This window comes from Oryctolagus cuniculus, chromosome X (genome assembly GCF_051225735.1).
Source record: "Oryctolagus cuniculus isolate XC-2025 breed Fujian yellow rabbit chromosome X, ASM5122573v1, whole genome shotgun sequence".
Lineage (NCBI taxonomy): Eukaryota > Metazoa > Chordata > Mammalia > Lagomorpha > Leporidae > Oryctolagus > Oryctolagus cuniculus.
Genome location: NC_142888.1, coordinates 109,270,578 through 109,296,053, shown reverse-complemented (window position 1 = coordinate 109,296,053; position 25,476 = coordinate 109,270,578). Strand labels below are relative to the sequence as shown.

The window sequence follows — 25,476 nt, the reverse complement described above, 5'->3', positions numbered from 1 at the left end:
AAACAGTTTGTGGGTGGGTGTGTGTGTGCAAATTGTTGAAATCTTTACTTAGTTTAAAGTTGGTCTTCTGTGTACAAATTTAATTGAAAATGAATCTTAATGGAGAATGGGACTGGGAAGTGGAGAGGGAGGAGGTGGAGGGGTGGGAATGTGGGTGGGAGGGTGGATATGGTGGGAAGATTTTGAGTAAGGGGATAGAATTTCAACATATGGATTTTATGTAACAGAATCCAACCCAAAACAACTGTTAGGGAGGGTAATCTAGAAATAACTAGCAAAATTACCAAGGCATTACCTTTAACTTGCAACTCCACTCTGAAATCGTTCCTCCTAAATCTACACATGTGAAACAATATATGTACGAAGATATTCATTTCAGCCTGGTTGAGTAAACTGTGATTTATCTATGCAGTGCACCATGATGCAGCTGTAAGAAAGGATGAGGAACCACAGTGAAAGGGAGATCTCCAGGACATAGGAAGTAAGAAAAGGAAGGCATGAAACAGTGTCATCCTATGTACATAGGATCAATACATTCATATTTGCTTATATAGTATCTGCATAAGGAATGTCCAAAAGCTAAATGAGTACAACAAAAAATTAATAAAATCGATTACAGATAGAGGTGTCATGGGGACCCAAAGTGCGGGAAGCAGGAGTAGAAGTGATTCTTTCCTTATATTCCTTTTCATATAGTTCTTATTTCTAAATTATGTAAATTCAAATGAGACACACAGAGACATATACAGATACAGATATAAAGCTTCTTAGCTTGGCCAGGAGGTCTCTAGAAATACGAGGCTAACTCGAATCTTTTTATTTTGAAGAATGGCTATTCTTAGTTAATCAAAGCTTCCTCCAGGATTGTGAAATTGCTCTGTTGTGAAATAAAGACAATCCTCAGGGTTGCAAATACTTCCTTTCTTTTCATTTTCCTTGGAAAAAAAGGAACTGAATTTAAGAGGAGTAGACAAAGTCCAGTTGGCTTTGACATTGACCAAAGAGGAGACTGCCCAGATCCTATTGATTGTCAGCACTCGGCAATCCTTGGTGTGCATCGCTTTAAGCAAACAGAAGTGGGTCCTGCCGAGTGTGGGGATGCTTGGGCTTGGTTGGGGGTGGGGGGACTCCAGTGCACCGCATCCAGCAGAGAGTGAAATTCCTGGAGAAAGCCCCCTTTCTGTCACAGCACCCACAGCACTCCGTTCCTGCTCGCAGCCCAACAGCCTCTCCGAGGATGCTCCATTTAAAAGTGCAGTTTTTGGATGATTCCCAGAAGATTTTTGTGGTTGATGTAAGTGGAAATCACATTGCTATTATTCTTTTATTATTCATTCCATAATGGTCATTTTGTGGACAGCCCATTAGCCAGCAATGTTGTAGCTTCTTTAGGAACGAACAGAGGAGGACTGTGGTTTTTAGCGTTTGAAAAGAAATCTGTATTTAATATCACAGCACGGCTCATGTTTTCCTATTAACCTTCCTTCTAGAACAGGTTCTCTTTTCTCAAGGGACAAGAATAGCAAATTTAAAAGATAGGCTAAATATTGGTAGAATAGCAAAACAACAATAACCGTTCTCTTGCTCAAGAAGATATCATTGTTCTTTGGGATAATTCCCTGAGTTTTGCCTCGTGAGCATTTGTGGGGAGAAAAGTGTGGTTCTGGGGGAAAGAACAGGGGGAAAATGCTCTGTCTTTTCTGAAGGAAACCTCTGTGTTGCAAGGGGTAGAATTAAGCAGTTGTAATGAGAACTTCAGGAAGTAATGACAAGTAGGAAAGAAAAATAGGATAAAAGACAATTTAGTTTGATTTAGTACTTCTAGTTCAAGGTTCTTAATATAATTCCTAGCTACAAGATGATTGCATGCAATTATACCTCAACTCTTCAAGAAAGAACAAATGCATTAAGCACATCATTTGGTGTTCGTGTTCCAGCATCTTAAGATATGTATATTTTGATGTCAGGATTTATATGTGAACATTTTGAAATGTTCTACATTTTTGTTGGAACCCCCAAATGCTATTTGCTCTGATATTTACATTAGCTACTAAAAAGGAACACAGAGTTCATTTTCTCAAAATTCGTGCAAAATGCTGGTTATTTTCTTTTATACAAAAATAGACAACTTTTGTAGCTCAACCATGATGCTGGGTGTGTGGGTAGCCCAGTTTTCAAATGAGTATTTCATTTTTCTTTGAATCATGTGCTTTGGGGGTTATGACTTCATGGCTTCAGCTGCTGTTTTGCTGTCTCTTCCTTTCATTTTGTGTGTGTGTGTGTGTGTGTGTGCAAAAGGCATTTCTGAGTCCACGGACCTGAAAGATTTGTTTTTGTAGCAAATAGCTTCCATTAGAGGTATAAGGCATTTCCTATTCTTTCTTGGAACTATATTTAAGGGGTGGAAAATGTCTTTTGAGTAGTTTATCCATTTGCGAGCTGGCGGTATATGCTCGCGGTGCTCCAGTACCTGAATTAGGGAGCTGGGTATTCAAAAGACACTGCTTTAGGCTAAGTTTTTAATAGATATTTCAGGCAACTCAAAGAAAAATCTTTGACAAAAAGTGACAGAAGAGTTTTCTGAATATGCAGTTCCAATTCAGATCCAATTAAAATGGGGGGAGCAGAAGCACAGTATCATAGCTTCACAAAATTCACCTTCTGAAGAACCAATTCCAGCAACTCGAAGCCAGCATGCTTTGGCTTCAAGTCAGATTGTCTGTTTCCAGCTGCAACACATGTGTTCCTTGGAAAGATAATGAGAGAGATTTGATACCCAGCAATTCGGGTGTCAAAGTGTCTGATCTCTGTTCTGTGGAAGGCTACTCTGTAAGTAGTAATCGTGCTGTTACCGAGAGTGGCAATAGCGTTGGCTACAGTCCCATGAGCAGCTTTGTCCTGAGGGTGCAGCACCTTAAGTCAGTCATCCAACCATCCAGTCATCCAACCATGTGTTCTCTCCCTAACAGGGTGGGAAGAATCATTATGTTCCTAAATTTGTATATATAAAATGCATGAAGTTTGCATTCCTTAAATAAAACTTATTAAAAAAGGTAGTTGACTGATGAAGCTGATGGTGGTGGTGGTGGTGCCAACGATGTTAATGATAGCAGTAGCGAGTTGCCTGTGGATAGCTTGATATTTTTTTAACATTTACAAAGCAATTTCACATCCATTAGTTCATTTGTTCCTCCATTCTACCCTGTGAGTGAAAGTAGGGAAAAAGATTCTTTTCTCATCTTGTAAAGTAAGAGATGTGGAGGTGAGTATTTGGCACAATGGTAAAGTGCTGCTTGGGATGCCTACTCTACACATCATGGAGTGGAGTGCATGGGTTCAAGTCCCAGCTTGGCTCCTGATTCCAGCTTCCTGCTAATATGCACCCTGGGAAGCAGCAGGTGATGGATGGCTCAAGTACTTGGGTCTCTGCCACTCACATGGGAGACCCAGACTGAGTTCCAGGCTCCTGGCTTCGGACTGGCCCCATGAGCAGTGAAAAAACAGATGGGAGTGCTTTCTCTCTCAGATACATTTTTTTTTTAAAGAAATGGAGGCTCAGGGAACTTAAATGACTTTCACAGGATTACACAATTTGTGAGTGTGGAACTGGGACTTCCTATACAGAACTCTTCCCCAATCCTACATATACACTTGAATCCAGAAGATTCATCTGTCAGCAGCCTTCTATTACTGAAAGATTGCTCCTATATTTCATTTTATGTTGTCCTAAATGGGCATAGAATTTTGCATACTGTGAGCTGTTGATGATTGTTGTGAACCAGTTAATATCCCCTTCTTTGCTTGCATGGATGAGGAGCCATTCAAGAAAGTGATTTGTAAAGGTCTGGGAGATCATGGTGTGAATGTTTCCACTGATTTAAATGCTTTAAACATAATCTAAAATGTGTCCTCTTTTATTAGTAGTAACATTTTATTCAAGATGAAGAAATGCATAGGACAATAATGAAGAAAACTCATTAGTCACTGAGGAAAGCCACTTGGAAGGGCCCTTGATAGCCACTTAGCCAAAGTCTCAAGAGGCACGGGTCATCCCGAGGGAGAATTGTCCTTCGAGATGAGATTCAAGAAAACAATTGGTTGCATAATGAAAAATAGCAGACTTTTGGGAATTGGTGTTGATTTTACAGAAAGTGCAATGGTAGAAATATAAAAAGGACACATGATTAGAGAGAATAATGTCATCTGAGGGAGGTTAATTGACACCCAGAACCCATATTCCATCCCCCAGGGCCATTATCTTAGTGAATTTGCCAGAATCCAAGATCTAGCTCAGGCCTACCGATTCACAAGTATGATTTGTCAGCACTCCCCAAGAACTGAAGTTAAAAGTGATGAAAGGAAATGCTACTGTCATCATTTGTAGTGGGATAGGGACACAGAGGTCCTCTCATCAGTTACATTGGAAGCCAAATTTTGATGGCTTAATTACACATGCATCTCCACCAATGGCCCGTCATTGAGAACTTTTAGTCACTCGTTCATTTAGTCATTTGTTGACAAATCATTATTATTGAAGACCTAGCATGTTCTAGACCCTGTCCTGAGCACAATAGACCCTACCGTATGGGTAGGTAAGGATGGTGAGCACACTCTGTCCTGGGTAGTGCTGGCTGAGCACTACCAACCTTGGCTCTAGTGATTCCTTTTTCTCTCACTTCTTCCTTTATGGAACCCCACTGTGACTGTCCTATTCTGTCTTTAACTTGTTAATACCTTCAGTTAGATTAACTGGGAAGAATGATTGGCCACAGAGGCATTTTTTAAAGTTTCTTTGCATATTTGTGCTCTGAGGCACTGTGTGTTGACTTTATTGACGAATGCTCTAATAAAATTAGTCAATCTTTTTCCTTTATGAATTTCTGAGAGTATTTAGGGGGTGCCAGATACGTAGGGGTCCTCAGAATTTGCTGGAATGTGCCTAGTAAAGTATAACTCAATGAAGAAAATGAATTTGGGGAAAACTTCATCTTTCTTTAAGCCCTTACATTTATTTCATAAAACTAATCATTGTCAAATACCAATATCATTCTGAGTGCTGTTTTTATCATTGACAGCATATCTTTACACAATCAAGGAGGGTCCTCTAGAATGATGATGGGGGTGGGTGAGCAGGAAGAAAAAATGCAGTAAGGTAATGTTTTAAAAATTAATTGCAGGTCTGGTGTAAATTTAGTTTTGCTTCATCACATGGGACCAAAATTTTCTTGACAGAAAAGGAGAAGATAAACCCAAAACCAATACTTCCTGAGGTCTTAGAGAAAAGAAAGTCAGGTTTGTAGATCGACTATGAATGCCCCCAACACACACACACACACACACACACCAATAATAGTAATCAGTATCTTCGGATGACAATCAACTTTTAAGTCTGAGTTGTTTCCAAAATAGTAGTCTCATTACCGTAACTGGCACAGTTCATGTGGTATCCCCCTGCCTGCTGCATTTCTGTCTTTGAAGAAGCTGTTTCTGAATTTCCAAATCCCTGTTGACTGATAGCTTCTGGAGCCTGAAGTGGAAACAAGTGGTTGAAATTTCAACTTTTACATTTGCATTTAGCCTTGGGATGTTTGTCCAGGAATTCGTTTTTCAGTCTCTAATGCTGAGAGATCTTTTGTAGTTTGGTCAACAGGACACTAGACAACCTCCTCCACTCCCCACTTTCATATGATAAAGCCGGATCCAATGAGATCAAGTTGCTCTGGTGTCATCGAGTGTGTCTGAATTGGGAGTTACAAAATCGGTGCCATTTTGGCCATATAATATTGGGCCAGTCTCGTACTCTGTTAGCTCCTTGGTAGATCATTCAGGCAATGCACAAGTAGTGTCCGACAAGTGCATGGAAAGTGCATATTATAATAAAATGTGCACGAAATTAAAAATCTTTCACAGCAAAATTAACACATTTCAATTCCATTTTCCCACACACGTTTTGAAGTACCCTTATATTCTATGTATGAAAGAATGTGGTTGTTATCCGAAAAGTGTTGCAGAATCACTAAAGAGTTTAAACAGCTCAATGTGGGACATCAGCATCTATTTACTTATTCATTAATTCAGGCATTCATTCACTCAGCCAATATTTAATGAAATATGTGTCTTAAATTGCTGAAGATGCCAGGTATAATCTTTTTTAAAAAGAGTTATTTATTTATTTATTTGAAAGGCAGAGTTACAGAGAGGCCAAGGCAGAGGCAGAGAGAGAGAGAGGTCTTCCATCTGCTGGTTCACTCCCCAGATGGCTGCATCAGCTGGAGCTGTGTCGATCTGCAGCCAGAAGCCAGGAGCTTCATCCCATGCAAGTGCAGGGGCTCAAGGACTTGGGCCAAATTCCTTCCCAGGCCATAGCAGAGAGCTGGATCAGAAGTGGAGCAGCCAGGATTTGAACGGGCACCCATTTAGGATGTGGCGCTGCAGACCGGGGCTTTAACCCACTATGCTACAGCACCGGCCCCAATAGAATCTTGATGAAAGTATCAAATTTAATGAGTCTAATTTTAAATGGACAAACTACATTATCATACATGCTAGCATATTTCAACAAGTTCACGGAAAGTAGAATTAAAAGATAAGTTTATTTTGGGGGTAAGGAATGTTGAAATCCATGCATATGCAAGGTCTGCAATAAGTGTGTGTTATGAGAAATCTATGCACAGATTTCAAAATTTTTATATGAATGAATTCAATTCCATTTCCCTGCAAACCTTTTGCAGCTCCCTGGTTTGCCTAAGCCTCAATATTCCAGCTGATAGGGCTCTGAATGTAGTTAATGGTGAAGACAGATAGGGAATATGGATAAAGGAGGTGCTAATGAGATAGAATTTCTGGACCCATTTGATGGCCCCATTTGTATAGGAGAGATGAGTAAAAAAGGAGTAGATAACTTCCAAGTTTCTCACTTAGATGGTGCCATTCACTGACATAGAGAATAAAAGCAGAGGATCAAGTTCGGGGGACCATGATCAGTTTTGTTTTGCATTTATGCATGGGATTATAGAGATGAGACACATCTAAAGTTGTACTACCTGAATTCTACTCCAAGCTCCTACGATTTTAAGGTAAGGGACGTCAGGTGGGTGACCTCACCTCTCTAGCCTGTTCCCTATCTCTAAAATGAGGCTAATCATAGCACGTGGCTCCTGAGGTATTTGGGAAGATAAATGGAATAGCAGAAGTAAGGTTCCTAACACAAAAGGATGTTAACTGCCCACTCTCTTTCTTTCAAACCTCTTTGCTTCCACACTTCACAAACCAATGTAGAACAAAGACTGTTCTCTGTCAGTTTGGAGTTTCTTTTGCTACTGCTTGATGTTGCAACCCACCTCCAGGCAACAGAGCTGTGCTCCCCCAGGTCTGCACTTCCTGTGGGGCCTCTCAGAGTTAATTTATCCCACTTTCTGCCTTGTTTGGCCTGTGCTTAGTCATCAGCCCTAGGGGATTTGCTCTTTCCCCTGGAGTCATTAATCCTGGGAGGGCCCATAACAACTGTCTAGAGTTACCTAAAATAATGTAGGGCTTCCTCTAAGGAAGCAGATGGATATAGCCAAAGCCTTTGTATTTGACTACATTCTAAACTACTCCCTGGCCACTACTCGGAGTAATGCTAACATAGTTACTAGTATTAACAACATTACTGAATAATGATCATAAATGGATTTATCACAAGCTATGTTCTAGAAATATTTTGCATATGTATTCTTAAGCAATCTTACACAAATCAAATGAGTGTCACTGTCTAGGGTAGTTACATAACCTCTCCGTAGCTCCAGTTTTCTCACCTGTAAAATGGGCATAATGTGAGACTAACCACATCCTCTCTGTGTCTTGGGTTTTCTCACCTGTACAATGGGAGTAATATGAGAGTACACATTCCACAGAGTTGTCACAAAGGTGAAATGAATTCATATATGTAAAACACATGGAGCAGTGGCAGACAGTGATATGTGTTTGCTACACTGATACCTAATGAAATTAGCTTCAACTCTAGATGGTGAACACATATCCAGATACTTAGTCATATGTCTAAGCTGCAATATTCCAAGGTGATGATGCTTGAAATATTTTTATGTCTATTTTACAGGCATGGAAACTGGAACATGGAGGTTGACGTATCCAAGGTCATATTTCTATTTAAATTAGTGGATGAACTGAGATTCAAAACCCAGTCTGTCTAGCCTATTTGGCACATCACAGTGCCTAGGTTCAATCCTTGTTGCAGCTCCTGACTCTAGCTTCCTGCTAATGTACACCCTGGGAAGCAGTGGTAATGGCTGATGTAAATTGGCTTCTACCATCCACATAGGAGACCTAGATTGAGTTCCTGGGCCATGGCTTTGGCCAAACCCAGCCTTGGCCATTGTGGGCATTTGGGAAGCGAAGTAGCAGATGGGAGTGCTCTCTCTCTCTCTCTCTTTCATCAATCAGTCAATCAATATCTCTTTTAAATTCTGGCTGGTCATTGGTTAGGTGGTAGGGTTTTGACTTGGGTATGATTGCTGTAAGTGCAGCCAAGATTCCTGGTTTTCCAGGACTTCATGGTGTATTCTCTTGTCCCAAGCAGCCTGCCCCACACTACGTGCTCAGTCAATATTTGTTGATATACTGATCAACAGGCTGACCAGATCAGCTCACCTCTTCCCCATGCCTGAGCAAAGAATGTCAAGTGAGGGGCTGGTGCTGTGTCATAGTAGGGTAAGCCTCTGCCTGCAATGCTGGCATCCCATGTGGATGCTGGTTCAAGTCCCAGCTGCCCCACCTCCAATCCAGCTCCCTGCTAATGCACCTGGGAAAGCAATAGAAGATGGCCCAGGTACTTGGGCCACTGAATCCACGTGGGAGACCCAGAAGAAGCTCCTGTCTCATGGCCAGGCCGTTTCAACCATTTGGGTAGTAAACTCACAGATGGAAGATCTCTCTCTCTTTCGTCGTCTTCTTCTTCTTCCTCTTCCTCTTCTTGTTGTTCTTCTTCTATCTATGCCTTTCAAATAAATAAATAAATCTTTAAAAATATTCTTTAAAAAAAGAATGCCAAGTGAAGAAGCTTCTAAATCGGGTCAGATTCTTTATCCTCAAATCATAATGTCCCCGTATAGCTAGCCAATGTTGGCTGTCTCTCTGCCAAGGGTTTATTTGTCGTTGCATGGGTCCCATGGTTCCCGGGGAATGTCTTTGTTTACACTGGGTTGATTCTGTCCTTCATATCCTAAGGCTTGTTGATTCGTTCAATAAATTGAACTGAGAAAGAAAGAAAGTGCTGTGCTTTGGTTGGCCCCAGGCCAGGCTGAGCAGCAGGCCAAGTGTGGTTTGGGTGCCCCACATCTGCTGTCACCTGGCTGCTAGGCTGCCTTCCTGCGGGAGCTCAGAGGGGAGGTCTGCCCTGCAGCCTTCCTACACCCACCCCTGCCCCTGCCCCTGCCCCTGCCCCACAGCTGAAAGGGGGAGGGAACCGGAAGCCAAGAACATGTGAGGTGCTGGGGGAGGGGATTGGGGAACTGGCTTTGGAGCTAGGTGGGTGGCAGTTGGGTGTTTGTGCAAGTCTACACTCGTGGGAATCTCTGAAGAGTTTCAGTTAGTTGGGGCCTTGCCACCCCTTCACATTTCATCCCGGCTCTGGAAGGGCTTCCTACCCTGCAGCCAGAGCTCTCTGCTTCTCTCCCAGTGAAACCTGCTAACGCGCAAAAATCAGTCTATAAGGCTTTCTCCCTTTTAAACGGCCAGCTACCCTGTATTTGCATTGTTGGTCTGTCACACACACACGCACACACACTCACACACGTATACACACACGCATGCACACGCAGAGGACATTAGCCTTAATTTGTACTTTAAGACAATTGAAAATGTCAGTTGCAACTGAAAGGAGAAATTCTTCAAACTCCAAAGTCTTGGGGTCAAAAGGGTATGGCCTGAGGGGCAGAACCATCTTCGAGTTAGCTGGACTGGCCCAGTCATTTCCTCAAAGGGCCTGGAGCCTGCCAGCCGGGTGCTGGCTTTTGTGAGAGTAGGTGCCGCGAAGTAGCTTTGCGCCAGACTGTCAGAGCTGGAAAGGCGTTCGGTTAGACCAGTTCTACAGCTGAGCGCTCCACCCTTAAGAGTGCAACTGCACCCCAGGAGGCAGTGCAGAGTTGGCCAATGAGGGGCTAGGGGAAGGCAGCCCTGGGAAGAGCTGCCAAGGGCGGCAAAGCTCAGAAAGAGTGGAAGGTGACAGGCGCTCAAAGGGGCGCTCCTGTCGGGTAGGGCTTTGGAATGCTCTGAGATATTTCTTGTCTGGGTCTAAACACAGCTGCTGTGCAAAAGCTACAATTATACCCCCACAGACTCTGACGTCACCTCCCCTTTCTTTATCCCCTCTGCTCCTCTTTTCCCATTTGCTCCTGCTCTCCAGAGTCCAAGGTGTGAGGCCAGCAAAAGGGGAGGTCTGTCTGGGTGAGCTGACCCCAGGCCCTGGAAGCACTTAGGCATGGCGCCTCACCACTCATCGCAGGGCTTAGCTGTCTTCAACAAGAGGTCCTTTGTCTGCTGAGAGGCCTACTATGATGACGAAATTTACCTTTCAACAGACTTCAGCCAAGGTTCTCCAGAACTTCACAGCCAGGGCATTTGAAGAGCTTGCCGGAGCTCTGTTACAAAGTTACTGTCAATTTCCCAGGAAGCTAGCAGATACAATTTCTGGCCCTAACCCTGTTCCAGGTATTTGCACTTATATTATTTCATAGCTATGCTAATGAATAAGTTTGTGAAATAGGTGTGATTATCCTGCACTCATTCATTACCGATTTCACAAGTTCACATGAGCCCTTGCTGCTACTACGCACTGTGTCAGCTATTGAGGATGGAGAGGTGAGTAAAACATGGTACCTCCCCTCCCAGAGCTCATAGGCTACAGATGCAGACAGCATGTGCAGGAGGGGTCTTCAAAAAGGTCACCAAAAATACATATTATCACAAAACTGGGCATGAGTCTCAAGAATCTTTTGTACCAAAATAAACTTACCTTTCAATTTCATTTTCCGTGAACTTTTTAACGTACCCTCCTATAAACATGATAGCAATAATGGTCATTTCTTCTGGCACAATAGGAGACAGACGGGTCACCCAGCTTGAAGAATGTTTCTGGAGGGGATAGTCGGATAGGGTTTACAGAGCATGATGATGGCTAATCTGACCCCTAAATGGCTGGTGCTAATTATTTAGGTATGTGTTAGGGAACTGGGTGGGGAGGGGGAGGGGAAGCAGATTTGAAGGTTGGTCCAGGCACGGGAGTAGCAGGGAAAAACTTGTGGTCCTCAACTGCCGTACAACTTACAACTGAGGGCAAAGGGTGCTGAGAGACTGAGAGCTGAGACAAGAGAAACAAGCAGGAGCCAGTCATAAATAAGATTTTTCAAATGAAGAAATTAGGCTTCTGCAACATGAGCTAACTACAAGTAAGTACTTGGAGCAGGAAGTAAAAGTTCAGGAATACTTGTAAAAGTTTGTGGAAATGAAATGAAAAGATAGGCTTATTTTGGTGCACACTGACTTTGAAATCCAGGCATACAAGAACTCTAAAAGTTCACGGAAATGTACATTATGAACACAACTGCACGAACGTCAATTAAATGTTTTAGAAATGTATTCATTTTATGTATTTGAAAGGCAGAGAGAAAGAGGCAGTGATCTCCATTCTCTTTTTCACTCCCCAAATGCCTGCAACAGTCAGGGCTGGGCCAGGCCAAAGCCAGGAGCCTGGCGCTCCATCTGGGTCTTCTACATGGGTGACAGGGATCCAACAGTCATCACCTGTTGCGTCCCAAGGTGCACATTGGCAGGAAGCTGGAATCGGGAATAGAGCTGGAACTCAACTCTAGGCACTTGATATGAAATACGGGCATACCAAGTGACATCTTAACAACTATGCCAAACGCCCACCCTGGACTTTAATTTTTTTGCACCAAATAAGCTTATCTCTTAATTTCCCTTTTGCGTGAATGTTTTGAAGGGCCTTCATAGAATCCCAGCTCTCCTTTATGGCCTGTGCATCCAGAATTCTAGTCCTCAATTTGTGTTCATAAAATCCTTTCACTGCTTTACAAAGCATGAACAATCACTGTCATGAATTCTTCCCATAATTTGTATTGATATTTTAGGGTTTAATGAAAATTTGACACAAAATTTTAATGAAGTAGTTTAATATTTATTTATTAAAAGCCCCAAGCCAAAATAAGACAACCAACAAGTACCCCAAGTGAGCTGAAGAACTTTGATTTCCAGAAAAATGCATTCCGAGGAAATGGTTAAGATTGTTGTGTAAAGACATATGCATGTATTTTTGGCCTGTAATGTTTATCTTAATGTCATTTGCAAAAGCTGAAAGGAGAAAACAACTTACATGTCCAACAAAGTGGTTTCCTATACAATAACTATTGCCCTCACAATATAATGTATAATGCTCAGTATTTTTAAAAGTTGATCATCTCATTGTAAAAATTAAGAGAGGGAGTAAGAGAGGAAGGAGGAGGAAGGATGGGCGGGTGGGCGGGAGGGAAGGTAGGGTAGGAAGTATCACTGTGTTCCTAAATCTGTATATACGGAATACATGAAATTTGTATACCTTAAATTTTTTAAAAAGTTAAATAAAAAAATAAAAGTTGATCATCAAAGAATACTGTTTTAAAAATATTTATTTATTTGAAAGGCAAAGTTACAGAGGGAGAGAAAGAGATAGAGCAAGGGAGAGAGAGAAAGATTGTCCATCAGTTGGTTCAATCCCCAAATGCCTGTAATGCCAGGACTGGGCCAGGCTACAGCCAGGAACCAGGAACTCCATCCAGGTCTCCCACACGGGTGGTAGGGATCCAAGTAATTGACCCATCTTCTGCTGCTTTCCCAGGTGCGTTAGCAGGAAGCCTGACCAGAAGAGGCGCATTCAGGACTTGAACTGGCACTCTGACATGGGATGCCAACACTGCAAGCTGTGCCTTAACCCACTGTGCCACAATGCCAGGCCCTGTCCTTCAAGGTTTTCTGCTCTGGTGCCTTCTTTGCATTACTTCTCTTTGGCTTTAGGCAATTATTAAATAAAATACTAGTTATTTGAATATCAGCACTGCAATACTGCAACAATCTGATAACTGAGATGGCTACAAATCACTAACGGGGTCTGAGGGCAGTAGTGCACACATAATGGACATGCTGGACAAAGGGACAATTTCATTCTGGTCATGATAGAGAGGGCTGGAGCAAGATTTCATCACACTACTTACAACGGCACAGAACTTAAAACATAGGAATTGTTGGCTTCTGGAATTTTTCGTTTCATACTTTCAACCCTCAGTTGATGGTGGGTAACTGAAACTAAGGAGGGTGGAATCGTGGATTAAAGGGGACTATATCATTGATGTCCTCAATAAGTAGGTATTGTCAAAATCCCCATGTGACAGATAAATAAACTGAGAAGAGAAGACAAGTAAACTTGTCTGAAGTAAGTGGTAGAACCAGAATTTGCAAGGGGCAGTCTGCTTTAAGAGCCTGTGCACTTGAGCACTGTAGCCACTCTCTGCCCAAGGCCTGTGTTTCCAGAGCCACCATGCTGGAGTTACCCTGGGATTTTCCATCTTAAATTAGCTTTTGTGTATTGGGAATAGTGGTGCAGAAAACAAGGTCAGCAGTTGATGGGAAAAAACTGACTTGGAAGAAGAGGGCTGGCAAGAGCTGTTAGGGAGCTTTCATGGGACACAGGGACACTGGAAATCTCTCAGAGAAGTGGACAAGGTTATAAAGACGTGTGGCCTCTGAGAATCATATGAGGCTAAAAACTAAGGTCATTTTTGGAATGAGTGGGGTTAGAAGTCCAAAAGGACACCGGGCTATTCTATGAATGCAAGGAATGTCTATTGAATAATCAGTGCTTAACCTGAAATGTACTAGATGCTCCCTAAATATGTGTTGAATCAATGAAACAGTGAATTCTGTTCCTGCTCTCAGCTGCCAGGCAGCCAATCCCAGCTCCACTGAGTTAGCTGATAAAGGGCCAGCAGGAAAATCATTCTAGCACATTAAATATTTTTTGTAAAGATTTGTTTTATTTATTTGAAGGATAGAGCTACAGAGAGAAGAGAGGGGAAGAGGGGGAGAGAAGGGGCAGAGAGAGAGAGAAGGAGAAAGAGACAAAGAGAGAAAGAGAGAGAGAGAGAATATCTTCCCTCCTCTGCACCCTCTGGTTCACTACGCAGATGGCCACCATAGCCAGGGATGGGCCAGTCTGAAGCCAGGAGCCAAGAGCTTCTTCCAGGTCTCCCACACGGGTGCAGAGGCCCAAAGACTTGTGCCATCCTCCGCTGCTTTCCCAGGCCATAGCAGAGAGCTGGATTGGAAGTGGAGCAGCCGGGACTTAAACAAGTGTCCATATGGGATGCCGGCACTGCAGGTGGCGTCTTTACCTGCCACACTACAACACTGGCCCTGACATCAAGTGTTAAGTCAGGAGGGATGTGGTATGAACATTTCGTGTATTTTAGTAACAATTTTTCCCTGAATCAGCTGTGCATGGGGGTAGAACTATTTGAAATGGGGTTGCCAGAAATGAGAAATGTTCTGCCTTGGGTTCCACAAAGGGCAACAAAGGAGAGGTCATCTCTACTCTTAATAATCTCTTAATAATCTCTTAATAATAATCTCTTAATAATCTTCTCGAATCTCCCCATGGATGCCACCATGAACATGTTCATCTGTGCATATGTGGATTTGAGTCTCTTAAATTGAGAAAAGCAAAGGCCAAGTTCAACATTCCAAAGTGAGAGAGAGCTTTGGTTTTGATTTATAAATAGCAACGAGTCCACTTAACAGGATACCTCTACACAAAGAATTCCACCTAAGCAATTAGAGAATGGAATTGGAAAAGCTTACACTGGGGTATGCTGTAATTTTAAGATACAAAGATCAGTATCCCTTGGAACCCAGTTTCCCACTGAAGATTGTAAGTCAGTCATGAATCCTACCACTACCTCCTTCGCAGGTTCTTCATCATTCTGCACTTCGCAAGTTCAACCCCCATGTTGTCTCTTTATTATACACTAGACTTTTCGATGCGTAGCATTTAAATGAAATATATGAATTTAAGCTGTTCTGGGCTTGGCTGTGCTTGTGTCTGCGTATGATTAGAGAATCCCAGAAAACTGCCATGAGTTCTGTTGCACACTTTACCAACAGAGCCACTGCACTGAACATGGAGGAGGGAGGATGGCAGAGTCTGTGGTCAGCCCCAGACTAAGCCCAGCTGAGAAGGCTGTACAATCCCTGAGTTCGAGTTGAGAGTTCAGGAAACTCGAATGCTCGCCCGTGTGAGTTAGCACTCAAGGGCTTGGATGGCCACAAACCAGAATAGGCTAAGGAAAGGGGTGGAAAGCTGCAAGCGGGTTCAGGAGTTAAGTTGTGCTAAACAGGTTCAGCAAATCTTCGTGAATCATCGAGTGGGTGCACAACATCGAATGTGTGCACGACTTCAAAAACTTCATAAAAAAAGAATGAAAAAATAAGTTGGGGGCGAGCCTATCTGTTAATACTCAGGTTAGGATGCTCACATTCTACATCAGAGTGCTCGGGTTTGATACCTGGCTCTTGTTCCTGACTTCAGCTTCCTGCTAACACAGATCCTGGGAGGCAAAGGTAATAGTTCAAGTAATTGGGTTCTTGCAACCCACATAGCAGACTTGGATTGAGTTCCTGGCTCTCGGCTTCAGCCCCAGTCCAGCCCCAACTGTTACAGTCCTTTAGGGAGTAAATAAAGAAAAAGAAAACATGAAAGATAAGTTGTTTTTTGAACTCCGTGCAGTTTTTTCACAATATGCATTTTCCACGAACATCTGAAGACCACTTGTATATGCAGATTTGTGTTCTTTGTGGCAAAATAAACTTAGGTTTATTTTTAAAGATTTATTTATTTGAGAGTTAGAGTCACAGCCAGAGAGAAGCAGAGAGAAAGGTCTTCCATCCACTAGTTCACTCCCCAAATGGCTGCAACGGCCAGAACTGAGCCAACCTGAAGTCAGCAGCCAGGAGCTTCTTCCAGGTCTCCATGTGGCTGCAGGGGCCCAAGGACTTGGGCCATCTTCCACTGCTTTCCCAGGCCATAGCAGAGAGCTGGATCAGAAGTGGAGCAGCTGGGACTCGAACCAGTGCCTATATGGAATGCCGGCACTGCAGGCGGGGGCTTTACCCGATATGCTATAGCATTGGCCCCAATAAACTTATCTTTAAATTGCACTGTTCATGAACTTTCTGTAGTACCTTCATACGTGCTGATCAGTCAAGAGGCGAGCAGAGCTACATGGAGTCAAGTGAGTACCAAAGAGCAGGAACACAGGTGGAGAGACTGGATGAACCCGGGTCAGGAGCTCAGGCAGATGTCTGGGTAGGGAAACAGGAGTGAACTGACAGGTCCTAACTGACTGCCGCAAGCTGGGAACTTGGCAAGAGGCTGAGTCAGCTCCGAGGTGGGGGCCCCTCCGAGTGTTTGTGCTGCAGGGCGGGCGGGACTGGTCGCTTAGTGTCGTCTGCAGGTGTTGACAAGCAGGCACACCTGGCTAGCATGAGGGTGTTGGGGTGGGGGGACTTCATAGCTGGATGACTAGCTTGAGTGATAGCTCACATGCCTCTCACTGTGCTAATCAGCCAGAAGCCCTCAGCAGTTGTTTTTGCTTTTACTAAAACCTTCACGTGCACCTTCAATAAACAATAGCACCTCAGTTCATTATAAACAACTGTGGCAGACATACTACTGTGAGGTGTTAACAGAGGAAATGGGCTGAGGGCTATAGGGGAACTCTATGTGTAACTACTTCACAGTTTTTGTTTGGTAAATTTACAACTATTCTGAAATAAAATCTGTTTAAAAAAAGATTCTGAGAAGCAAAAGGAACACAATGAAATTCAAGTATCAGTTCGGCACTCAAATTTTAGCATACACACATAAGGACTGTTATAAGCAGTTTTTTGAGATGAGAGAACGTCAGTGGGGAGAGAGGGAGGGAGGACACTAGACAGTGCTCCTGTCCACTGGCTTACTCCCCAAATAACCACAAAGGCTGGAGCTGGGCATGGGCTGCAATCAGGAGCCAGGATTCAATCCAAGTCTCCCATGTAGGTGGCAGGAACCCAGTTCCTTAAGCCATCACCACTGCCTTCCAAGGTCTGCTTTAGCAAGAAGCTAGAGACAGGAGCTGTAGCCAGGAATCCAACCCAGACATTTGGATTACAGGACAGGAGCATCTTGTCTACCAGGCCAAATGCCCATCTCTGTTATATATTTTAAACACTGAAATATTACTTTGTTACCGATCCCTAAACTCCACATGCGCGTTCCCATTCCACTTATTTGGGAATAGTTTCCTGAACACTTTTTTAAAACTATTTATTTATTTATTTGAAAGTCAGAGTTACACAGAGAGAGAAGTGGAGGCAGAGAGAGAGAGAGAGAGAGAGAGAGAGAGATCTTCCATCCACTGGCTGCAACGGCCAGAGCTGCACCGATCTGAAGCCAGGAGCTTCTTCCGGGTCTCCCACATGGGTGCAGGGGCCCAAGCACTTGGGCCATCTTCTACTGCTTTCCCAGGCCATGGCAGAGAGCTGGATCGGAAGTGGAACAGCCGGGTCTTGAACCGGCACACAAATAGGGTGCCGGCACTTCAGGCCAGGGCGTTAACCCGCTGCGCCACCACGCCAGCCTCTCCTGAATACATTTTTAAAAGACTTTCTGAATAGTCCACCCAGATTTTCCGCAGTTACCCTAATATGCTGGGCTCCGTGGTCTAGATGTTTTAAAAGGTCCCATTCCTTAAGGGCTGCTTTATAGAGTTTCTGTGAATTTCACAACCTGTCAGAATGCAGTCGCTTTCAACCTGCTCGCAGCCCCACCTGGGCAAGAGAGTGACTACTCTTTCTCAAGGAAGGGAAGCTCATCACAGGAAGGAAGAAACAGGAACTGGGAGCACGTGAGCCTAACGGAAAACAACACGGCGGGGGGGAGGGGGGAGAGAAGAGTGAGTCCACCACAATGCAGTCCAACGTTTACAAAGGATGATACAGTCAGGAGCAGTGAATACGAAAGGAAATAGTGATCAAAAGAACAAGTTGCCGGTGTTTAGTTCTTTCTTCCCCTTCAGGCACCTGGATATTAGTTTTCCTTTTGCATTTTTAGGCCAGCCTGGTGTGATTAAATGAGCCCATTACTGGAGGCAAGATGTGGGTTCCACTTGTAGGTCTGCTCTTCACCTGCTGAAAGAACCCCAGGCCAGCATCTTACCTGCTCTGGTTCTAAATCCGTTTACAAAAGGCAGGGCTTGGAGTCCAAGACAGCTAATGGGCTCTGTTGTGTCCTGGGTGTCTCTCATTGCTAGATATATACAGATTCAATTTCAAGCCTGAAAGAAAATTCCAACTACCATTTAGAATCGTGCATCATGCACACCGTACGGATTTAGTGCTACAGCAGTGCGTAGAAACAAACAATTATAATTGTTTTAATTACCCAGAGTAGCTAGTAATTTCCAAGCAACTTGGGAGCACAGTCTTGAGAATGCTGTTATTATGCTGTCACTTTGCAACAGTCTTTCTAATGTAGGCATGTTAATTTCCCTGTCCAAGGAATGGGGGTAAGATTGTTGTTAGGGTGGGAACGTTGTGGGTATTTTCTTAGTATTAAGGATAACTGTGCTTTTATTTTTTACACTTTTATTTGTTATATTTGTTTCTGAGAGCAGAAGCAGTCTGAGAGATGTCGCCCATCCACTGTTTCACTCCCAAGATGCTTGCAAGAGCCAAGGGTCAGGCTGAAGCCAGGTCTCCCATGTGGGTGGCAGGAACCTAAGAACTTGCACCATCGCCTGCTGCTCATGAGGGTCTGCATCAGCAGGAACTTGGAATTGTGAGCAGAGCCGTGCCTCGAACCCAGGCACTCCTGTATGGGATGTAGGAATTGTGGGTGTCCCAAGCAGAATATTTTTTTTTTTGACTGGCAGAGTTAGTGAGAGAGACAGAAAGGTCTTCCTTCCGTTGGTTCACCCCCCAAATCGCTGCCATGGCCGGAGCTACGCCGATCCGAAGCCAGGAGCCAGGTGCTGCTTCTTCCTGGTCTCTCATGCAGATGCAGGGGCCCAAGCACTTGGGCCATCCTCCACTGCCTTCCCGGGTCACAGCAAAGAGCTGGACTGAAGGGGAGCAACCAGGACTAGGACCCAGCGCCCATATGGGATGCCGGCGCCGCAGGCAGAGGATTAACCAAGTGAGCCACGGCGCCGGCCTCGTCCCAAGCAGCATCTTAACTGCTGTGCCAAACCCCGCCTAAGAAGGAGAACTCTAACCAGTGAGAGTCTCAACTACTCCATCCGCCTACTCCAGCCAAGAGTGTGAATCAGCTGCCAAGCCGTCAAGGTCCCAGCCAGGCCTCCATAAGGCCTCAGGCAATGACATCTTGCAGCTAGGAAAAGGTGTCTGCCCCACCAAGTATCATGTCTCAGGTCCTAGGCCAGCTGACTGCTTCCCGAGGTCTCTTCCTGCCTTGGTCTCATCAGGACCAGTATGGCCACATGGCACGGAGGTGCTCATTCAGCTGCCGGCTCAGTCGCCTGGGCCAGTAACCCTTGTGAGCAGTTAATCCCGAGCAACTTTTAACCTTCTGCCTCTCACACTTGTAACTTCGAACTGCTTTATGCTTTCAGAAAGAAAATAAAAGCCATTTATTATTTGGTGTGAATTTCACACGTGCACAAGCAACATAAGGGTTATCTGTCGCTCCCCCTCTTCGTGGAGGAACGACACTAAACCCTGCCTAGGCTTCATATCCGAGTCACGGCACCATTATGTCGCTCCCCCTCTTCGTGGGGGAACGACACTAAGCCCTGCCTAGGCTTCATATCCGAGTCACGGCACCATTATGTCGCTCCCCCTCTTCATGGAGGAACGACACAGGACCCTGCGCTGTTCTTTCGTCTGCTCGGCCCTCCCCGGGTTTGCTGCTGGTTCCACCTCCGTGGAAGGGCAGTTCCCCCTGGCCACATTCCCCACTTCCGCAGGGGAGCGGCACACCGCCGGCTGGCTTTCTCGGGGGCTGCACAGGTGTTCCTTTAGATGTTCCCCTTAGATGTTCCTGGTGCATGCCGTCTCTCTCCTCCTTTATAGTCCTCCTCCGCCAATCCTAACTCGGCTGCCCACACGCCGAGTACGCTGCTCTCCTCCAATCAGGAGCAAGTCCTACAGTTTATTAGCTGAACTGGAGGCAGCTGTGTAGAAGCTGTTTACTTCTCTCCCAGCGCCATATTGTGGGAGAGCAGATGCATAGAATAAGTCTTAATTCCAGTAACTCAGTCCAGTCCGGGCTGCTCCCCACAGTTATCCTTGCTCTACCCCGCGAGCAGGAACTTCTAAGAACACAGTTAAACTGTGCTTCCCTCCCGGGTTTATAGCTGAGTCCTATGGGCTCTGGGGAAAAGGCCCCAGTTGACTTCCTACTTAGTCTTTGCTCTTTGATGTGTCTACCTGCACCTTCCCCTCCACCAGCTGCTCAAAGACCAGACTGCCGGTGGAGAGCGCTCTCTCTTAGAATGAATTGCTGCTACCTGGCAATTAGCCTCTTGCAACTCTCAGCGGTTCTCTTTTCACCAGGAGTTAAACCCCAGAAGGCTCACAGCTTGGTCAATGGAACTTCTTCTGCCCTAGTCGGAAGGGGCATTTTGCCTATTTCCCTGGGTGGCTTACTCAGTACAAACTTTCAAAGTAGATTCGATTTATTTCTTGCAAAATTAGTTTCACTTGATTATACTGGTAAGCGTGGAAGATATGCACATACCTCTTTTTAAGGACTTATTTATTTATTTGAAAGGCAGAGTTACAGAGAGGGAGGGAGAGACAAAGATCTTCCATTGGCTCCTTCACTCCCCACATGACCACGATGGTTGACCAGGCAGAAGCCAGGAGCCAGGAACTCCATCCAGGTCTCCCACGTGGGGGCAGGGGCCCAAACACTTGGGCCATCCTCTGCTGCTTTCCCAGGTGCATTAGCAGGGAGCTGGCTCAGAAAGTGCAACAGCCAGGACTAAAACTGGTACTCATATGGGATGCTGGTGTCACAGGCAGCAACTTAACCCACTGTACCACATCAGACTCATCGTTTTTCACCTCCATGTCAGACTATTTGCTTTTTTAGTGAGAAGTAAAAATCTTTAAAAAGTAATCTCAGGCCTTAATACTCAAGAGGCTCTGAGATTCCTTGATGCAGCCTATGGGTATAAGAGAGGAGAAAGGCTTGCCTTCAGGGGGGTCCGAGTGAGGTGTGTACCTATTGCTATTCATAAACAGAGAGCAGGTTCAAGTGAAGGAGGGTACTAATGGACCAGGATGCAGAAGCAGGTTTCACTGTGTGGCCAAAATGAAATCAGCACCATTGCAAATGGTCTTAGCCTGCATCTACATCAGATAGTACCAAAACACAGAAATACCTTCAGACTTCATGGTCTACTTAGCAGCACAAGTCCACTCCCTAGCCGATCCTGAGTTCCAAAATATGTCATTTGGAGTTCAGGCTTTGAAGAGTAAAAGGAGATGGAAAGTAGCCAGCCGGTGCTAGTGGGCAATGTGCTTATATAATTAGGGATGGACTTGATTCCGGGCTAATGCCAGGGTGGGCGATAGGGGTGAGTCGCAAAAGGGCTTCTAGAAGAGGAGGCCTTGAGGTTCCCCATAAAACACTAGGAAGAATTGTGCTAGATGAGTATCTTTAGAAGGAAATAAGAACACATCAGAGGTGGGATGTCAAAAGAATCTTCTATAAGTTTATGCCAGCAGAAAGCTTTTGATATGATGAGCCAGGATTTTCTCTTCAGACTTGTGCAAATGGTAGGGAATCTCACAGGAGAGGCTTAAATATGTGCATAGATAAGTGGTGAAGAATGTTCTGGAACTTCTTGCCTTTTAAGTAGGGTGGTGTAGGGAGAATTGAGTAACAAGGTGTGGATGGGGAGTAGGTTAGGCAAGGTGCTTGGGTCTCCTCTTGTTGTCCATGTGGTTGGTAGACCAGTTGGTGAAGAAAGAAATGTCAGAGATGTGCAAAGTGATGCATAAAGACTGCAAGATGTAGCCTAAGCTCAGAGTGGGTGCCAACTCTTACCCGGACAGTGAGCAAGAGGGAAGCAAGTCTCTAAGGCCTGCAGAGAGAGTGCCAGTAATCTCTGGGATCCTCCCTGTCTCTTACCACCCCAAGTCCAGTTGCATCATTATGGGGACACGTCCCCTATACAAGGCCACTTCAAAAAGTTCAAAGATAAGTTTTTTTTGGTACAAAAAATACCCCTTGAAATTCAAGCATAATGTTTTCATAATGTGCATTTTCCTTGAACTTTTAAAATATGATTTAGATGTTTATTTACTTTAAAGGTAGAGCAACAGAGAGAAAGGGAGAAAGGGAAAGAAGGAGAGAGGGAGAGAAATCTTCCATCCTCTGCTTCACTCCCCAAATAACTATAACAGCCGAGGCTCGGTGAGGCTAAAGCCAGGAGCCAGAAACTCCATTCAGGTCTCCCCCATGGCTGACAGGGGCCCAAGGACTTGGGCCATCTTCTGCTGCCTTCCTGGGTGCATTAGCAGGGAGTTGGATTGGAAGTGAAGCAGCAGGGATTGGAACTAGCACTCCATGATGAGATACAGGCAGTGAAATGGGCGATTTAACCCGCTGTACCACAAAGCCAGCCCCTTCCATGAACTTTTCAAAGACCCCTTGGATGCATGGATTTCAAACATTTTGGCACCAAAAGAAGCTATTTTTAATGTCCTTTGCCGTGAACTTTTTGAAGAGCCCCAAACCAGCTTCTCTCTTCCGAACTGTGGCAGCAAGCCGTGCTCCTCTGTCATCAGTTTTGCCTCCCCACGCTCTCAGCCTTCCCCTCTTGTTCCTCAAGGTGTAAGCCACAGAGCGGCAGCAGGTGTCTCCCTTAGGAGCTTGTTAGGAATGTCCATTTCCAGGCCTCTGGCATCCGAATCTGCCTTGCAACAAGACCTGCAGGTGATTCATATGTGCTTTCCAGCTTGGGAAGCTGTGCCCTCACTACTTCCAGGCCAGTGTTCCTCAAATACAAGTCTGATGAGAGCGACTCACTGCTTAAAGTCAGTCAGCCTCATGTTGCACCCCACCTGAAGGCTCATAGCTTCATGTACCACAAAAGGCCCTCCTTCGTATGGCTTCTGTCCAGTATGTCAGCCGCTGTGCCTCACTTTCACTTTTAGTAACATCAAAATGCTTGCAGGTTCACTGTTCACACCTAGTTTTCTTTATTCCTCCCTTCCTTCCTTCCCTCCTTCCTTCCCTCCCTCCTTCCTTCCTTCCTTCCTTCCTTCCTTCCTTCCTTCCTTCCTCCCTCCCTCCCTCCCTTCCTTCCTCTCTCTCTCTCTCTCTTTCTTTTGAAACTAATGTCTTTTTTTAAAGATTTATTTATTGAGAGGTAGAGTTACAGAGAGAGAGAGAGAGAGAGAGAGAGAAAGGTCTTCTATCTACTGGCTTACAACCCAAACGGCTGCAATGGCCGGAGCTGGGCCAATTGGAAGCCTTGAGCCAGGAGTTTCTTCCATCTCCCATGTAGGTGCAGGGGCCCAAAGACTTGGGCCATCTTCCACTGCTTTCCCAGGCACATTAGCAGAGAGCTGGATTGAAAGAGGAGTAGCTGGGACACGAACTGGTGCCCATATGGGATGTCAGCACTGCAGGCGGAAGCTTAACCTGCTAGGCCACAGCGCTGGCCCCACCCAGTTTTCTAATCTCTTCTGCCTCTGACTCCCTTCTAGCTTCCTTCTCTTCACCTGATGAATTCCAATTCTTGTTTCACACCTCCAATTAGCCATCTTCTCTCTTAGGGATCCCTTGTACTACCCCCTTACCCATCTTCCTGGGTTAAGTGCCCTTTGGGCGTGATCCTGTACTGACCCTGGTATACACACCTCTGCAAAGACACTTTGCCCAAACTACTGTGATGAACCACTGCTGTGCCTGTCTTGACTGCCAGTCTATGTGTTCCTTGGTAGTAATGCTTGAGTGTTGTTCATGTCAGTTCCCCGAGAGCCTAGGAAAGTACCTGGCCCATAACAGGTGCTCAGTGATACATTATTGGTTGAAGAGACAGTGGAAATGGTCACAAAAGGGTAAAAGTATATGTGAAGGAACTTTAAAAAGTTCATGGAGAAGGGGCACTAAAAGATGAGTTTATTTGGGTGCATGGCATTTTGGAAACCCTTGTGTAGTTTTTTTCATAATACACATTTCCATGAAATTTTTGGTTCACCTCCCAAATGGCCACTACGGCCAGTGCACTGCGGCGATCTGAAGCCAGGAGCCACGTGCTTCCTCCTGGTCTCCCATACGGGTGCAGGGCCCAAGCACTTGGGCCATCCTCCACTGCACTCTCAGGCCACAGCAGAGAGCTGGACTGGAAGAGGAGCAACTGGGACAGAATCTGGCGCCCCAATTGGGACTAGAACCCAGGGTGCTGGTGCCGCAGGCAAGGATTAGCCTAGTGAACCATGGCACCGGCCTCCATGAAATTTTTGAATGCTGTTTGTACAGAAGCACAAAGGCAAGTACATAAAAATTAAGCCCACAGCTTGAGAGGATGAAAATTACAGCGGGAAAACAAAAAGAACTAAAAAGGAGAGTAAAGAAATAACAAGTTTGGGGCCAGCACCCTGGTGTAGAAGATTAAGTCTCTGCCCGCAGTGCGAGCATCCCATATGGGTTCGGGTTAGAGTCCCGGCTTTGCCACTTCTGATCCCTGATTTTTAGTAACTTGCTACATTGAGCAACCATCACAACTATCTAAGTCCAGAATATTTCCATCGTCCCGAAGAGAAGCCTCTAATTAGCAGTCACTGTTCTTTACACCCCTCCCCAGCCTCCAGTAACCGTGAATCTTCTTTCTATTCCTATGGATTTGCCTATTCTGGAAATTTCTTTTTTTTTTTTTAAAGATTTATTTATTTTTTGAAAGAGTTACATAGAGAGAGAGGAGAGGCAGAGAGAGAGAGAGAGAGAGAGGTCTTCCATCTGTTGGTTCACTCCCCAAATGGTCACAGTGACCAGAGCTGAGCTGATCCGAAGCCAGGAGGCAGGAGCTTCTTCCGGGTCTCCCACATGGGTGCAGGGGCCCAAGGACTTGGGCCATCTTCCACTGCTTTCCCAGGCCTCAGCAAAGAGCTGGATTGGAAGTGGAGCAGCCGGGTCTCGAACCAGCGCCCATATGGGATGCTGGCACTTCAGGCCAGGGTGTTAACCTGCTGTGCCACAGCGCCGGCCCCTGGAAATTTCATATAAATGGAATCTTTGTATGTGGCCTCTTGTGTCTGGCCTCTGAAAATTCTATTTTGGAATTGAGGAAACTGAGGCTCTGAGAGATTAAGCAGCCTGCCCGTGATCAGCCCTCTAGTGGGTGGAGGAGTTAGAACTAG

The 25,476-nt window shown here is 45.0% G+C and overlaps 1 protein-coding gene across 1 annotated transcript in view; it reads left to right on the top strand.

Moving 5' to 3' along the window:
• The first annotated feature begins 1,222 nt into the window (after positions 1–1,222).
• The window catches only part of FRMD7 (FERM domain containing 7), a 60,082-nt gene continuing 35,828 nt past the window's right edge, over positions 1,223–25,476 (top strand). The window contains exon 1 of the mRNA XM_017349954.4: positions 1,223–1,294. Within this exon, the coding sequence (XP_017205443.2) occupies positions 1,238–1,294 (57 nt within the window). The 5' untranslated portion in view covers positions 1,223–1,237. The remainder of the gene's footprint in view (positions 1,295–25,476) is intronic.